Source organism: Astatotilapia calliptera, chromosome 18 (assembly GCF_900246225.1).
Source record: "Astatotilapia calliptera chromosome 18, fAstCal1.2, whole genome shotgun sequence".
Classification (NCBI taxonomy): Eukaryota; Metazoa; Chordata; class Actinopteri; order Cichliformes; family Cichlidae; genus Astatotilapia; species Astatotilapia calliptera.
In genome coordinates, this window is record NC_039319.1 from 16,971,147 (window position 1) to 16,989,069 (window position 17,923).

The 17,923-nt window shown below is 39.1% G+C and overlaps 1 protein-coding gene across 2 annotated transcripts in view; it reads left to right on the plus strand.

The window, feature by feature from the left end:
• Positions 1-7,019: 7,019 nt before the first annotated feature.
• Positions 7,020-17,923, plus strand: part of LOC113010472 (adenylate cyclase type 1-like) — a 40,434-nt gene continuing 29,530 nt past the window's right edge. For both annotated transcript variants that reach the window (XM_026149532.1, XM_026149534.1), the window contains exons 1-3: positions 7,020-10,056; positions 13,112-13,261; positions 13,599-13,717. In XM_026149532.1, coding sequence (XP_026005317.1) covers positions 9,448-10,056; positions 13,112-13,261; positions 13,599-13,717 — 878 coding nt within the window. In that variant the 5' untranslated portion in view covers positions 7,020-9,447. The remainder of the gene's footprint in view (positions 10,057-13,111; positions 13,262-13,598; positions 13,718-17,923) is intronic.

Sequence of the window (17,923 nt, forward strand, 5' to 3'; positions counted from 1 at the left end):
TATTGATCCATGCTAAGCTTTCACACAGAAACACACTCGCGTAACAGCTGTTACTTCATGGCTTCATAAACATAAATAAATGGTTTCTAGTTGTCAATACTTCAGTATCTCTGTGGTTGTCTTCTTTCTCTTCTCTTTCCTTTTACCCCCTCACCAGCAGAAGTAGATAGCTGCCCCTCATGGAAGTCTCTTCCTGTTAAAACAGAGCTCTTCCTTCCCACTTTTGTAACATTTGTAGTCACAGGGGAATGTTTGATTGGTGGGGTTTTCACAGGCCTGCATTATAACACTGGATTTCTTTGATAAACACAAAACATCTGAATAACAGTTCATACACTATTTAGGAAAAATAAATAAATAAAAACAGTGAGAAAATTAAACTGTGTCATTTTCTATCTAGCCCACCCTTTAAATAAGTCCCTCAACAGTATATGCATGCATATTAGCAATGCTGATGTGAGCGGTAGATTAGAAAGGTGGTGTCTGTAACCACGGAGACACTGAAGGAGTACCTCAGATGTGTAGGTTGATAGGTAAAGGGCTCGAATTAGGAAGCTGACATGTGAGAAAACAGGATATGAATGCTCTTTACAGGCAAAGGCAGGTACTGCATTGGCATTACAATCATTGGTAATACATTATGTTTCATAAGCTGAGGATGCAACACCTTTAACTTTGAAAAATAATGATAAGGAAAAATATCCCTAGACAGGCTCCAGCCAAAAAAGAGAATGGATGGATGTTTGGAAATCATTCATTGTTCTATTTTATCCTTGACCTATATCTATATCTATATATATCTATACATATATATATATATATATATATATATATATATATAGGGAGTGCAGAATTATTAGGCAAATGAGTATTTTGTCCACTTCATCGTCTTCATGCATGTTGTCTTACTCCAAGCTGTATAGGCTCGAAAGCCTACTACCAATTAAGCATATTAGGTGATGTGCATCTCTGTAATGAGAAGGGGTGTGGTCTAATGACATCAACACCCTATACCAGGTGTGCATAATTATTAGGCAACGTCCTTTCCTTTGACAAAATGGGTCAAAAGAAGGACCTGACAGGCTCAGAAAAGTCAAAAATAGTGAGATATCTTGCAGAGGGATGCAGCAGTCTAAAAATTGCAAAGCTTCTGAAGCGTGATCATCAAACAATCAAGCGTTTCATTCAAAATAGTCAACAGAGTCGCAAGAAGCGTGTGGAAAAACCAAGGCGCAAAATAACTGCCCATGAACTGAGAAAAGTCAAGCGTGCAGCTGCCAAGATGCCACTTGCCACCAGTTTGGCCATATTTCAGAGCTGCAACATCACTGGAGTGCCCAAAAGCATAAGGTGTGCAATACTCAGAGACATGGACAAGGTAAGAAAGGCTGAAAGACGACCACCACTGAACAAGACACACAAGCTGAAACGTTAAGACTGGGCCAAGAAATATCTCAAGACTGATTTTTCTAAGGTTTTATGGACTGATGAAATGAGAGTGAGTCTTGATGGGCCAGATGGATGGGCCCGTGGCTGGATTGATAATGGGCAGAGAGCTCCAGTCCGACTCAGACGCCAGCAAGGTGGAGGTGGAGTACTGGTTTGGGCTGGTATCATCAAAGATGAGCTTGTGGGGCCTTTTCGGGTTGAGGATGGAGTCAAGCTCAACTCCCAGTCCTACTGCCAGTTTCTGGAAGACACCTTCTTCAAGCAGTGGTACAGGAAGAAGTCTGCATCCTTCAAGAAAAACATGATTTTCATGCAGGACAATGCTCCATCACACGCGTCCAAGTACTCCACAGCGTGGCTGGCAAGACAGGGTATAAAAGAAGAAAAACTAATGACATGGCCACCTTGTTCACCTGATCTGAACCCCATTGAGAACCTGTGGTCCATCATCAAATGTGAGATTTACAAGGAGGGAAAACAGTACACCTCTCTGAACAGTGTCTGGGAGGCTGTGGTTGCTGCTGCACGCAATGTTGATGGTGAACAGATCAAAACACTGACAGAATCCATGGATGGCAGGCTTTTGAGTGTCCTTGCAAAGAAAGGTGGCTATATTGGTCGCTGATTTGTTTTTGTTTTGTTTTTGAATGTCAGAAATGTATATTTGTGAATGTGGAGATGTTATATTGGTTTCACTGGTAAAAATAAATAATTGAAATGGGTATATATTTGTTTTTTGTTAAGTTGCCTAATAATTATGCACAGTAATAGTCACCTGCACACACAGATATCCCCCTAAAATAGCTAAAACTAAAAACTACTTCCAAAAACATTCAGCTTTGATATTAATGAGTTTTTTGGCTTCATTGAGAACATGGTTGTTGTTCAATAATAGCATTATTCCTCAAAAATACAACTTGCCTAATAATTCTGCACTCCCTGTATGTATGTATGTATGTGTATGTATATATATATATATATATATATATATATATATATATATATATATATATATATATATATATATATATATATATGTTATTGTTACTGGAAGAAAATATGGAAATTACACTGAATTCAATTACATTTTAGAACACAATTCTAAATGAAAATAAAATAAGCTAAAAACTGTAGTGAGAGGAGTGGTCCTACAATCAAATCTGAAATGCTTTGCTTTAGTACTCAATCACGCAGGGCTAAAAATCAGTCAGCCACCTCCTGGCAACCACCTATTGTTAGAAAAAATCTGCAATGACTGGATAGTGAGTGGTTGCTTGCGAGGTGAAATTGGTTGCAAAAGGGTTGCTAGTAGAATACCAAGGCCACCAGCTCACATGCTAATCTCAGCAGTGTGAAAAATGGGATGCACACTGAGAGTTGTCTCCTTCAAAGTAAAAGCTGAAACATGTTGGTTGCAGTCAAGCCCCAACATTTCCTTAGAAGGAACATGTTCTCCTCTTCTGGTTTATGTTGCACTGTTCACAGTTTCTCACTTTTTCTGCTCAAACCTTTTTGGGTGTAGTTTGCAAGTGTTTGCAGACAAGTCAGCTTCATCCCTGGAAACTACACCTGATACACCTTTGCAACCAGTTTTACGTTAGCAGCTGCCAGTAATCACTCACCAAACTGTATTTTTACATTTTTACAACAGCACATGTAACATAAACATAGTTTCCCAGTCAGATAAATGAAGCTGATAATTGACAATTAAAAACGTGGCTCATGGTCAAATTAGCCATGCATTTTATCTGAATCCTTGAATCTCTCCATCTATTTTCTTACCATGTTAATTTCTTCTTCCTCCGTCTCTTCTTCACCCTTTGTTGGGACTGCTGTCCCTCCTTCTGCACTTCTCCACAGCTGTTGCTAGCAGCAGCAGCCTCCTGTGACTGTTAGGGCTGGTTATTAGTTGCTGCTGGTGCTGTTGTTGACGGTGAAGCAGCAGCAGCCCGACAGCTAACATGCCAGTTAATTTGACACATTTTGCTGCATCTATTTTTAGTTTCTTTTTCTCACTTAGCTTTTCAGTTCCACCTTTTTGGTACTTCTTCCACACTAAACTCTGTTCTACAAGGTGCATGAGCACACAACAGAGATGTGATTAGGCAATACAGGTAAGTAATTAAAATGATCAATGTGTGTATTGTAGAATACACAGATTTCACACGTGACCGGCAGTCGTTAGATGGTTGCAGGCTCGTCTCTAGGCCTTAAATATTTTGCACAATTATTTAGTTTTCTAAACAATGACTGCAAATAAATTGCTATTTTAAAGCAAAACAGTATTAAATGGCCGTTTCATTCTTTATTATTAGGATACAGTCAAAAACAGTGGTATTGCTGTCAGTGCGATGGCAAGTACATCAAGAAATGAATCATGTTCAAAGCATTTATATTGCTTCTGCATTTATCTCTTGCAGCATGTTTTGAAATGTGTTGAATGACGGATAGGTTTGTGGATTTTTCACCCCCAAGGCCAGTTTTGATTTGGTAATTATTAGTATGTTCTGTTGCTGCCGGAGGTCACGTTTGGACACATTTCTTTTCAGGATATGTGAAAGCTAGCTAAGTTGTGGTTAAATTTGATTTATTCATTGTATTTTATTTCACGAAAAAAGGAGAAGAAATACATCTGTGACCAAAAGCAATGAAACAAAATACCACACAGAGAAGTCCTCCCAAGATGTAGCAGTTTCTCTGATGTAGGCACGCATCTGAATGACAGAAAAACCTGCTGTTTTTTTGTTTGTTTTTTTCTTAGCACATTTTAATTATGGCTGACATTTGCTAATTGACAACATGCATTACCTTTTCCTTTTGGCTTTCTCTTGGCTATTTCACCTGCTGGTGCTGAATTAGTGTGATTGTTATAGTAAGAAATATCATGCAGAGAAATCTCATTCCGTCCCTTTCATTTTGTAGCTTGCATATTTTTCTTGTACAGTTTTTAATTCATCTTTTCTATCCTCTTGTCTCCATTCTGGCCCAAACCAGCAGATTCTGAAAACCCAGCTGGCTGGAGAATTAAAGGCTGTGGAAATCTTTTTGCAGCTTTTCTTGAGAGAGTGAGCGAGAGAGACAGAGCCAGAGTGACATTTCTCACCATTCAATTTACAAGAGAAGCCAAATATGAGGCGTGGATCAAAGTGTCTGTATAAATTCAGCCTTCTAAGGTTCATGTATTCTATAGATGAGCTTTCTAGAAAGAAGTAAAACAACTGACATGTGGTGGAAAAGATTTTAATTGCTCCAAAGAGCTCAAGTTGCCTAGTCATCAAACTGTTATTCAGATAACAATTTTGCAATGTAAATATGTCAGCTGTTTTATATCATTTCTGATACTCAGCTGTTTCATGTCTTGCAGTCTGAGGTTTGTGTGTGTGTGATGAATGAGTAAGAGCCTGAAACAGAAAGGCAGGCAGAGGAAATAAAAGGATTTTTAGTAAAGAGACATACATCAGGAAGCTGGCTACTGTGTCGATATCTGATGCCCTTGCAGTACAGCCTTGTGGCACGAACTCCCAAAAGACCTCTTTGTTCTCAGAAGATGAGGGCTAGCAGAATGTGACTGTGCACTTACACCTGAAGCAATCAAAAGCAGAGAGAATAACACATTTATACCGCACGATGGCTCTGCTCTCATCCTACAATATACCTGGCACAAACAGGCCAAGAAGTCCTCCTGGAATACTGCACGCCTTCAATCAGATCTAAAGAAAGTATAATTGTATAAGCACGAAAAGATATATATCCAAACCAGCACATGCAGCTCCATGAATAGAAATCAAAGGTTGCTGATTTTTTATTTTGTTTAAATGCACTGTGCCTTATTTGGCTCTGAACATCAGCAGTGCTCATCTTTTAGATTAATTTAGGAGGTGCTGCTCAGCAGAAATTGAAATACAGATCGAGGTGACTACAGAGAAACTGTGCCAGATTAACGAGCTTACAATCGTGAAGAGAGACTATGACAAATAATCCCCATCTTAACAAAATTCAGATAGAGTCAAAACCAGTTAACTGATGTGAATCATAGAGTCTCGGTTTATGTAGTGGATTGTGTAAAAAAAAAAAAATGAAAGTACCTTCCGATTATGATCCACCATGCAACATCATGTGATTGGCAGCAGCTTCATTTTTCAACACGACAAACACATTGCCAATGCAGTAAAAGCATACGTTGACAGAGAACACACAGTAGAACACTATCAGTCAGTCAGTCATCACGCCTTTACAGAGCCTGGACAATTTTATTGAAACAATGTGGGATCATCTCGACAGAGAACGGAACAACAGATCATCATCCAGAGAAGAGCTTTAAACATCTTTGAGGAAGCCTGGAAAACTATTCCTGAAGATTAGTTAAAGAAATTACAATAAATCTGCACTAACAGAAAGCAATCATAGGAAATATTGTTTTTCAGTGTCAATACTACAAATGTTGCCTTATATGCTACATTTCCATTTATATTTCTATGTTTCAATAATTCTCTGCAGCTATTTCCCATTTTCCAAGCACAATATAAAGAAATGAGGGGTGACTCAAGACAGACAGAGTACTGTAGCTTCAGCATTTATCATCTGTGACTGTAAACACTTTTTTGAGAGGGGACAAATCATTCTAATGTGGATCCTTCTGATGAAGGATACGCTTGTGGACTTTTTCCTCAAGTCCAGTTTTGATTTGGTAATTATGTGTGTATTGTGTTTTCAGCCCTGACAAATGGAGTTCTGCAGGTTCCTGCTCAGGGCTGGAATTGCACTCATTTCTTTTAAGTTTATGTGAAAGCTAGCTGACTCGTGGCCATATTTGATTTATGCTGTGTAATTTATTTCATAAGTAAAGGAAAAGAAACAGATTGATCACCGTGTGTTGAAAGCAATGAAACAAAATACCATTCACAGAAATCTTATATTCTCACTTCATCTATTTTGTATATGCCATATTATTCTTGTCCTTCCAAGATTGTGGGTGTTTATCTGAGGGGAATACACACCTGAGTGGCAACTGTGAGAACACCTGCATTTCTTTTTTCTTGGCACATTTTAATTATGGCTAACATTAGCTAATTCATGACATGCACTGCTTGTCCCTCTTGGGTGTCTTTTAGCTGTTTCATTTGCTGGTGTTGAACCAATGTGTCTGTTATTACAAGACCACCAATACGTCAACCGCATGTGAACACTGATGGGATTTGCCAGATGCTTAGCTATCATGGAAGATGATCTCTTGATATCAGCATGTGCAAACAAGCACTGAGATGGACTTTTGTTATTCTTACTATTGTTATTATTCTTTCTTTCCCCCTAGTGGTGTGTGAGCATTTTATTTGTACATTCTGAAAACACCTGCCTAAAAGCAGAAGCCTAATCGGAGACATTGACAAAACCCATTTTGAAAGGAAGCTATACAACTGACGTGTGGCAGACAAGCGTTTAACTGCTCCAGAGATATGAAGCTGATGAGTCATCATCCTGTTAAATAACAATTTTGCAGCATAAATATGTCAAATATATAACAATATAATGCTGTTTCACATCGTTTCAGATGACAAGCTGTTTTTAGGGGGGGGGGGGGGGGGGCTTATGTGATGATGGCGTTAAAGAGGAAAAATAGAAGATATTTGGAAGAGAGGCAGCAGGAAGCTGGCGTCTGTCCAATACCCTTGGAGTGCAACTTTGCAGCGTGAACTCCCAAAAGACCTTTTTTTGTTCTCAGAAGATGAGAGCTGGCAGAGTGTGACCGTGCACTTAAACCTGAAGCCATCAAAAGCAGAGAGAATAACACATTTAAACCGCATGATGGCTCTGCTCTCATCCTTCAATATACTTGGCTGCAAACAGGACAGGAGGTCCTCTTGGAATACTGCAATCCTTCAATGAGATGCAAAGAGATCCGTACAAATCTGTGTCAGACAAAATAAATATTTGGAAACCTGCACATGCAGCTATGCAAACAGCACGGATGTTGCTGATTTTGGTCTTTTGTTGAGCGCACAGTTTGGCATTCGCCTCAAAAGACTGTGGCTATGCCATGCAACACTGAAAAACTACAGCCCTCGCTATTGTGATTAATTTAGGAGATGCCACATAAGGAATATTGAAAAATTGATTAAGGCAATGACATAAAATCGGTGCCACTTTAATTACACTCTAGTCAGGAGACTGTAAATGATGCCACTGTTTTCTCTCATTTGCAGATCACCTGTGCGAGAGACTGAAGCTGACAGCCGACACACAGCAATGTGAATGTTTTTTTTTTATATGTGGGAGCTAATAAAAGCTCAGTAAAAAGGGAGTAAAAGCCTTGTAGATAAGACAGATTATCAGTGTAAAAGCAATGTGTCCTACATCTGGTGTCCCATATCTTCCTCTCAGAGCAGCAGGGACAGATAATACAGACGTGAGCCTGGCAGGTCCCCAAGAGGGAAAGGTGAACTCTATTGTTATGCAGACAGCTGTTTGTTCATTTAGTGTGACAGCAAGCAGGCTTGTTTAAGATTTCTCTTTAGCTAAAGTTTAGCCTAGTTCAGTTTTAGTCTGTGTCAAGTTTGACTCGGTAATCAACAAAACCTGGTTAAACCTGAATATTCTATATCATCAATTTCCAGGTGACATTTTCCAAACCTTTTTGGATTTCAGAAGCTTGAGCTAGTGATTCTAATTATGTTTTTTTTAACTAATGACCAAACATATCAGCTCCAACACCTCATGTTTGCCACAAATTGTCTACTTCCATGTTGCTGGTAGCACAAGTCTTTTATAGAACATTGTTTCCCTTTTTGTCTCAGAATTTAGTAGGCTGCGAAATACTTTACTGCTCTGTTTCTATTTTTGCCCCATCCCTTTCACTCTCTCCATCTACCTGTCACACTGTATATAGCTGTGCTGGATCAGTGAAAGCTAGAACACTAACAGCTGAGAGAGAGAGAGACACACACACACACACATAGTGAGAGCTAGGGAGGTGGAACAGAAGGCATGTGAGTGTCCTGGTAGCATGGTAGAGTGCTGGACTTTGGCACTGGCCATCAATCTGTCACTTTCTTACATCCTCTCTGGTACCGACGGGTCGTGGCAATGGCAGCCTGTGACGGATGACTAATCTTCTCCTGGTAATGAATGAGACACCACCCCCCTGAATGCCAAAAGAGTGCTGATTGTGAGGGTGGCTGCCTCATGGCAATACAGGAGTCTTATTATGAATGCTATGCAATCATGTTACTCTGTGTCTGTGCCAACCAAACGCAGTAGCTCCCAGTTTATGAGAGTATAGTCGTGTCTCGAACACGGTGACGTGCGGTAGCGCTATTAATTGCGCTTCTTTCTCTCATCTTCTGTGCTTGTGTGTGAGGGAATTAGGCAGAGGAAGGCAGCGCGTAAATGAATCAGAGCATAGTAAAAGTCACTGCACGGGCTTTAACGATGGAAACACGTCGTGTGCAGGTGGAAAAAGGAGACGTTGCTGTTAAGGATGATGCATGTGCTGTTCTGTCGGGCTGAAGGGGAGCTCTGTAGCCGCGCTAGTCAAATCGTCTTGACTGCGTGTGTTGAGTAGCTGAGACCTGTCTTATCTTCACCTCATAATGCGCAGGCGTGATCCTATCTGAGCCCCGCAAAAAAAAAAAAAAAAAGAAAAGAAAAGAAAAAAAAGCTGTTACCGTCACAAGTAGACGACGTGCTCTTCAGTGGTGCTCAAGCGAACGCTGAATTCTTATTATAGTAATTATTTTTTAGTAGGCTACATGTATATGGCACATCGCCTGGAACACTGCTGGAAAATGAAGATTTGCTTGCCAGCTAATCTTTCCGGACAGCACAGTCCAACCTGTGGATAGTGCCGAGCGCGTCTGTGGCCACCGGCCAGTCTCCTCCGCTATCTGGGACGCTCTGCCTTGAGTCTGTTGTGCGCGTCTTTTTACGTTTGCATCCCGGGGTCTGTGTCGGCGCGGGATCCGCTGTTCTGTTTAAGCTAAGCTGTGAGCAGGTATTCAGTTTATGAATGGCACTGACATGGAGGAAATACCGTTTCAGAAAGTCAAAACCAGGCGGAAGAGAAGTCACTGTCCACCGGGTGTCCCTTTGACCACCATCGTATGCGAGGACGAGTTCGACTGCAAAGAACTCGAGTCTCTCTTCCAGAACTACAACCTGAAACTGGAGCAGACGTCCACTCTTAAAGCCCTGGCCGTGCTCATATTCTTGTCCTCGACGCTGGCTGTGGTGGAGTTGCTGTCCGGCCCCAGCATCACCATCTCCAAGGGGTCCCATCCGGTCCACTGTGTCATCTTCGTGTCCCTGTTTATTGTAACTAATGTCAAGTACCTGCAAGTGACTCAGCTCCAACAGATTGTTAACCTGACGCTGCTCTTCGGGTTTACTTTCTCCTTCCTTTGCTGTCCCTTCTCCCTGGGCGCCATGGGGCTAGAGCCCCCGACGTCCCCGGAGCAAGGCATGTGGCAGCTCATCCTGGTCACCTTCGTCGCCTATGCGCTGCTACCTGTACGGACGCTTTTGGCTGTTGTGTTTGGAATAATGGTGTCCATCTCCCATTTGATTGTGACTGCCACTTCCGTCACAGTGAAAACACAAAAACTATGGAGAACAGTAAGTACATGTTGCACATGATTATGGTGCCTCTAATACTTGGTAACCTTGGAGCTTATATTATTATGCGTGTGAATATAATAATCTATTCGTATGAGCTACACACTGCTGGAGTAGCCCGTATTAGGATATGAAGCTCAGGTAGAGAGAAGCAATTTAGATGTCAGTTCAGCACCAAGGATAGCTCCATGTGGTAAGACATGATGGGCTTTGCTTAGGTTTTAATCAAATCCGGCAAAACAATAACACGAGACAAGTTAGAGCATGTTTGCTCTCATAAGACAAAAAATGTTGAGAATTTGTAGCTTTATCTTGGTGGTATGTAGTGGAAGTGAATGTAACGGTGACTATCAGTTCACATAGTTTTTCTCCCTCTTCCACACAAATTCCATGCGTGTAACACATTTATGATATTTAGTGGTGTTAAGCTACTGTATATTATAGTGTGGTGAAACCAAGACTTCCCTGCAGGCACCCTGATTTAAAAATATATAGTAAAGCAAAACAGTCTACGACTGTTTTCTATGGGATATGATTCAATCCCAAAGGAGCAGGTCAGGAATGAAGAACTAGAGTGACATCCTCCAAGCACCAGAAGTAGGGCAAAGTGGAGGGACAAGCACACACACACATAAACACACACCCACCCACACACAGAGGAAGACCACTTTGACTACTCTACATATGCTTCCGTTAAGAAATAGGGCAAAGTCATGCATGTCATTGCAGAGCCGGAATAGAAATTGGTACACGGCTCTCTGGAAATGTATAGCTTTTGTACCTTTTCCTGTCACAGTCAGACACATATGCTCACATTCCTGGCTGTCATCAGCTGTGGGAAAAGAAGATATGTCACATCAGTCAAAACCTACCAGGGGTATAATGGAACATGTCTGCCTACGTGCAACATATGACACAAATATTGGGCATTTCTTGGAAGTGAAACTGGGATTCTGTCATTTCATCGTGCTCCCAAATGATGACAGCCTATTTACAGAGCTTTGTTTTCCTGTATGTAGGCTATGCGGTACCTGCATAGCCATGTGAAGGACACTGCTAGCTGTACTACCGGAGATAGCTAATCCATTAAGCTTAGAGATGAGCTGTGTGGCATGACCCTGCACAGTCCAGGCTTGCAACAACCACCCACCTAGGTCCCAAGCACTCAGCCTATGGTTGTGTCTACTTCTACATGAAATACCTTATTACTAAAGCAAGTGTTGACTATAATTTCAAATGCACCTTATTGTAGGGCCTCTTTGGTCTCATCATGCATCAGGTCCTTTTAGTAGCATAATTTATTCATTGTTGGTAGTTTAAATACCATAAAATGTTAAATGGGGTATGGGTTTATAGCCTTACCTGTCTAGATAAAGCTTAGATTACAAAAACAATAAAACTAAAAATAGGTACTTTATTAGACCCCATTGAAAGAAATGACAAAAATATAATTGTAAATAAACTCAGCAATCATTGGCATTTTTACTTATTAACTTATTGCTACTACTATTAATATGAAGTACAACAGCAAAAAAAAAAAAAAAAAAAAAAAAAAACTAAAGAAAAGGGGAGGAAAAAGCATTGCAAATAAAAACCTTGTATTGTATTCAGTGAATACCTGTATACATCATAATGAGACACCTTGGAATTAATCATGTCGCCGAATAAAAGTTAATGTACTCCTTTTATTTTTTTTACTGCATCGTAAAAGTTTGAAGATCTTCATTACTGCCAGTGAATGGGTACAACAGCCGAGAATGAAAGATTTTGTTGCTAGTGCAGTAAGGTCAGTAATGAGCACACTGCGTTTAACACAACAGAGAAGCTCAAGAGTATTTTACACCAATTAACTCTGATGTCCACATTTATTCACTCCGGGCTATAAAGTTACTTGAGCATCGTTTGAACATGCTGATCCTTGCCAACAGTGCTGCCAAGCACAAAGCCAGACTTCTGCTGCCAAAAACAGCGTTCTCAAGGCAATCCGTTATTCGTCGCTCTGGGAAACGTGCCTGTCTGTGGCAGTAAAAGTTTCTTAAAATTTTACAAGAAGTGGATACATCATTTCAAAATATGACAGTGTTTTCATGATGCTTAGTTAAACATATAAGCTATATTTTAATAAAGTATAAGGTGTTTTGGGGTAACATTTCTTAAAGTCAAATAAGCTCCATCACTAAGTTCTACAACAGAAAATACTAAAGGTGAATGAGGATATGAGTTAACATATTTATTTTCATCAATATATTGTGTATTTATTACCTGCAGTGACTGCTTGTTAGTCTACACATCATAGGCAATCGCAGAACTGTGTCAAGTAACTCAGCCAGCCTCAACCAAGCAATAGGAATTATTATATACAGTCATGCTGCTTTGTGTCTATTATAAGAGATGTCACAGATTTTCTCATAGAAAATATTGAATAAAAAATTATATATTTGAAAAATATCCAGGTAAATGAATTAACTGGTATAACACCCTTAAACTGCCATTCAGCCCGTTTAGGGTAGTGAAACTCCAGTTTCAGGTCCTTGAAAGCAGGGGTAACAAAACCTGGCAAACATCCACATGTATACATGTAGTTATATGAATGCCATGGATACTTTAATCAGTGTAGTGTATAGGCTGCTTGTTTTTATTTATTGTTATTCAGCTTTGATTTTAAGCATTATGATATGGGTTTTTTTTAACCATTAGCGTTGACTATATACACATCTGTTCATGCAGCTTAGTGTTATAGTTCTGTGCTTGCCCCTTTTAAATAAAGTAAGAAATTGAAATAAATTACTTCCTGTGCTGCATTGTGCATCAATGCACACAAACAAATGCACAAAGATGCCAAATGACAAAACATATTTTACATTAGAATATTTACCATACATCCAATATATGGAAATATACATGAAAATACATTTTTCATTGATCATAACAACACACGTATAAATATTTGATCTAACTAAAGTGATGTAAATATTTCCTAATGGTTTCTTAAATATTTGGTCTTCAACAATGTACCAGAGAAGTAATAGTGTGTAATGTGTGTGTGTTTTTGCAGTTGGTTGCCAACACAGTACTGTTCACCAGTGTCAACCTGTCAGGGCTGTTTGTACGCATCCTAACAGAACGAGCCCAGAGGAAGGCCTTCCTGCAGGCTCGCAACTGCATCGAAGAAAGACTCCGCATGGAGGATGAGAACGAAAAACAGGTATAGACACCTTTTTTGCTGCACAAACTATGTGTAAAATTGGATGTCTACCCCCACCGCCCCATGCCTCAAGTCATTTTGCCACATTATTCATTTCTGTTAGATTTCATGCCTTTTTGTCTAGCGCATTTCTTATCACCGCCAACACTTTGCCCTATGATAACTTTGCCGCTTTCGACTGTATAAGTGACTTACTTTATCTTTTTTCCCCTCTCTTGCTCTGTTTCTCACACACAAATGTACACACACACACACACACACACACACACACACACACACACACACACACACACACACACACACACACACACACACACACACACACTCATATTCTCAGGAGCGCCTGCTAATGAGTCTGTTGCCCAGGAATGTAGCTATGGAGATGAAGGAGGATTTCCTGAAGCCCCCAGAAAGGATCTTTCACAAAATCTATATCCAGCGTCATGACAATGTCAGGTAGGACCCTATCATCAAGGCAACACTGCTGTGAACTTTTCCTAGAGACATTTGTGAATTAAATAAAGCCTTTCCATTTTAAAACAGTCATTTAGAGATTAGTATACTCATAAGAGATTCAGTGCTAAGAAAAACTAAATAATGTCCAGAGGAACAACTATAGAATGTTGGGGTGGTGTTTATGTTTACACTGAAGCCTTACTTGTATTTTTTACAGTTTTTTCTGAATGCTTAAACCCTAACTGTGATTCCTGTAGCACAATCTCTAAAACTATTCAGACTTATAGCAAAACCACTCACTGAGTTTGCAAAACTAAAAGCACAAAAACTGCTTTGCACTCAGTTTGCAATTTCATAACACACACTTTGCAAAACTGTAGGCACAATTCACTGCACAACACTCAATTACCAAATTTCCAACACACTCCTAGCAAAAGTATACACATGTATGGCTATCATTAACACTAATTTGCCAACTGTCTGGCACACTTTCACATGTGAAAACTTTTTTAGATAATTCGTTCACTTTGCAATCTGCCTAAGCACTATAATACAGGTAAGCTGTGTGTGCGGAGTACAATGGAGGGAGCAGAAAGAGTGAGAAGAAGAGGAGGCCGAGGAAGAGGATGTGGAGATGAAGAAGTAGGATGAAGAGGACGACAAGGACAAGGAGGAGCAAGAGGAAGACGAGGAGGGGGGAGAGGAAGATGAGGAGGGGGGAGAGGAAAATGAGGAGGGGGGAGAGGAAAATGAGGAGGGGGGAGAGGAAGATGAGGAGGGGGGAGAGGAAGGGTAGGAAGAGTAAGAAATAGAATTACTGATGACATCAGAGCTACAATAGTGGACCATGTAATCAACCGTGGAGTGACCCTGAGGGTAGCTGGCCAACGGGTCCAGCCTAACTCGAGCCGCTACACTGTAGCAAGCACCATAAGGACATCTTGAAATGAGAATCGGTTAGTTGTGTGCTTAGTAGATGATGGCTTGTGTGTACTGTTTGATACGGAAACACCACTTTTACGAAGGTGTGAAGAGTTAGTCTAGCTGTGTTTGCTTTTGCAAGAGAACTACAATGTTTTGATGATTGGGTGACAGGTTTTCTTATTTGTGTGAAGAGTTTTGCAAAATTAGCCAATAGTTACAAAAAATGTGCTTAAGCAATCAGAAAAAACTGTAAATTGTCCAGGTAACACTGATGGCCTGGAAAAAGATTATGTTGCACTTTCTACTAAAAAGTTCCAAGCACTCATTCAAACAGTTCTGTTTGTGATATTTATTATATTACTGCATTTTTACATATGGCTGATGTGTTCACATCACTAAGGAGCATTTTAGTGTTCCAGCCTGTTGCTTCCTTTCACAGCTTCATATGCTGGATAACTTAATCTGAAGTAACTAATTATATTTTAATGCAGAAATCTATAAAGTAACTATAACTCCTTCTAAATGTAATAATTCCCTTTGAAGTATGAAATTAATTTACATTTTATTTACGTAAATTTTCTTTTAAATAATCTGATTATTTTGTTAAGCGCGGTGCTTGGATATTATTTATTATATATAACTTCTTCCCTTTTCTTCCTCACTTTGTAGTTAGTTATGTCTGACCTTTAACCTTTGATTAGAAATGACTAAATATGTGTGTTTGAGAGTATGATTTTCACTGCTTCATTCTGTGGGGGGGAAAAAACAAAAACTTGATGTTCTGCATTCTCATTTTCATTACCCATTTTGGTATGCCTCGGTAACTGTTTTGCTACCTTTCCCATTTCATGCTCTAGCATTTCCTTGTTACCGTTTCTTATCTTTTTCACTTCCTCCTTTCCTCTGTGTTCTCAGAGCAGCAGGGAGGCTTGAGGAGGAGAGTTTGCTTAGCCTTAGGATTAAGTTGCTACAGGGGATTAAATGCAATGGAGACCAAATTCTTGTTGCATAACACTTTGCCAGTGTGTGTGTGTTTGCTTTTGTGTGTTTGCTTTTGTGTGTGTGTGTGTGTGTGTGTGTGTGTGTGTGTGTGTGTGTGTGTGTGTGTGTGTGTGTGTGTGTGTGTGTGTGTGTGTGTGTGTGTGTGTGCTTTTGTGTGTGTGTGCTGGTTAAATATGGACAGATCTCAGTGGAGCTCTGCTGATTGCTTTTGTGCCTTGAACTTCTTCAGATAGCTCCACCCTTTGAGAGTGATCTGGACTGGATGCAGGCATGATTTATGTGATTTGGAGGGCTGTAATTAGAAACTAAACTGTGTGCAGCACAGTTTATGCAGTTTTATTTATTATGTTTTGAGACTGTGGCTAGTATCTTATTAAAACTAAGCCAGAGGGATATTGTAGTAATAGTCTTCAGCCAACCTGTGACCCTGAATTGATAAGCTGTTAGAAAAACGGATGGACGGACGGATGAATGTTTGGATATTGTAGTTATCAGCTACTAAAAAAGAATATATTTAAGTGTTATTTAACACAATACAAATTGTATTATAGAACCATACAGGTATACATTTGCAGTGAGTACAGTATACACAAACAGAAAATTAACTTACATAAACTTACAGTAATTCACTTTTTTTTTCAAGGTCAGTGATTTGTCAAGTCATTTTAATAAATTACCCTTTTTATTTTTATTTAGTGATAAATTATGATCAGAAATTAATACTGCCTACCTCTGGATCAAAGAGCCATCAGATTTATTAGGATTTAGCACTTAATTAAATATTTCTACCACTCTTTGTTTTTCCATATATAACATTTCCATAGAGTTGACATTTCCTTTATCCTTCCCGTATGGAGGATCAAAAGTGCCAAAATGAAACCAACAAATACATCTTTGGATAGTTTATCAAATGTGTCACGAATCAAAGTTATAAACAGGTAATTTATTAACACACAGTTAATTAGATATATAACTTAATTAATGAAAACATAAATTCATCATAATTTAGAACATATTTATTTATTTTACTATTGAATTAATTATTATTTAATGGTTCCTGATCAACAGACCTTAACATCTGATTAGCTATCCTGCAAGTCAAGACAAATCGTTCGCAGATAAATGATACATGCAGTATCACAGTCAGTTGGTGGTGGTGTGGATTTAAGACAGACAGGTATCCCAGAATGCTTATAAACCTAAAAATCACAATGGTGGAGGAAAACACCCCAAACTGTAAGTAAAATATGAAATACTGTTTCTGTGTCCATCTACAAGAGAAAAAAGAAGATAATTATATCTGCATTCATTTTTCATTCATTATTTGTCACTGAGAAGTAAGAGTTATGTATACATTGAGAGATTTGCCGAATAGTCTGTTGAATTATCATCAATATTTAAGGAACTAGTATACAGCTTTTACCAACCTTTCCCAAATCAGCCCATTGTTTAAAAAAAATCACATAAATGGGCCTTTTATGAGCATTTATGATCAAATGTATTTTAAAACAACAAAGGTAATTAAGACTGTTGTGCTATTTTTATTGTAAATATTAATCGTAAGGGTAAAAAGACAGTAAAGGACAGAGTTAAAACGAACTGTTGTTATCAAGTGCACTGCTGTCTCACTGTAAGCTGTGCTTTTCCATCCAACCATCCCATCTAACCCTAAGTGTACTTACCAAGCAAGTATGCAACTCCAAACTCCGTATTTGGAACTAAGAAGGACCAACTGAAAGAATCGACTACGGACCAAAGTAACGGTTCTAGCTTTGGCCGGATTTGCCCCACACCCTGGCTTTGAGGTTGACAGATACAATAAATACATGATGCACTGCACTGCAGGAACTATGGAATAATTAATTAAATACTGAAATGTTTAAATATGTTTAAAATGAAATTAATTGATAATCAAATTAATTAATGATACATTGAATCAATTAATTATGTACATAATAATTTATATATCAATTTATATATCATTCAATTGTAATTCTTAATTCATTTAAGTCATGATTTAACAGTTTACTTATTTATTTTATTTTGGCACTTTTAAGCTTCCAGATTTCCTCACCCCAAACACACACACACACACACACACACACACACACACACACACACACACACACACACACACACACACACACACACACACACACACAGATACTGTTTATACAAAATCCTTATTAAGACAAATGTTCACCAGTAAACTTACTGTATCCAGTTTCATCTGACATTATAACTAATGATTCTTAGAAAAACAGCACGTGAGAAGAATCC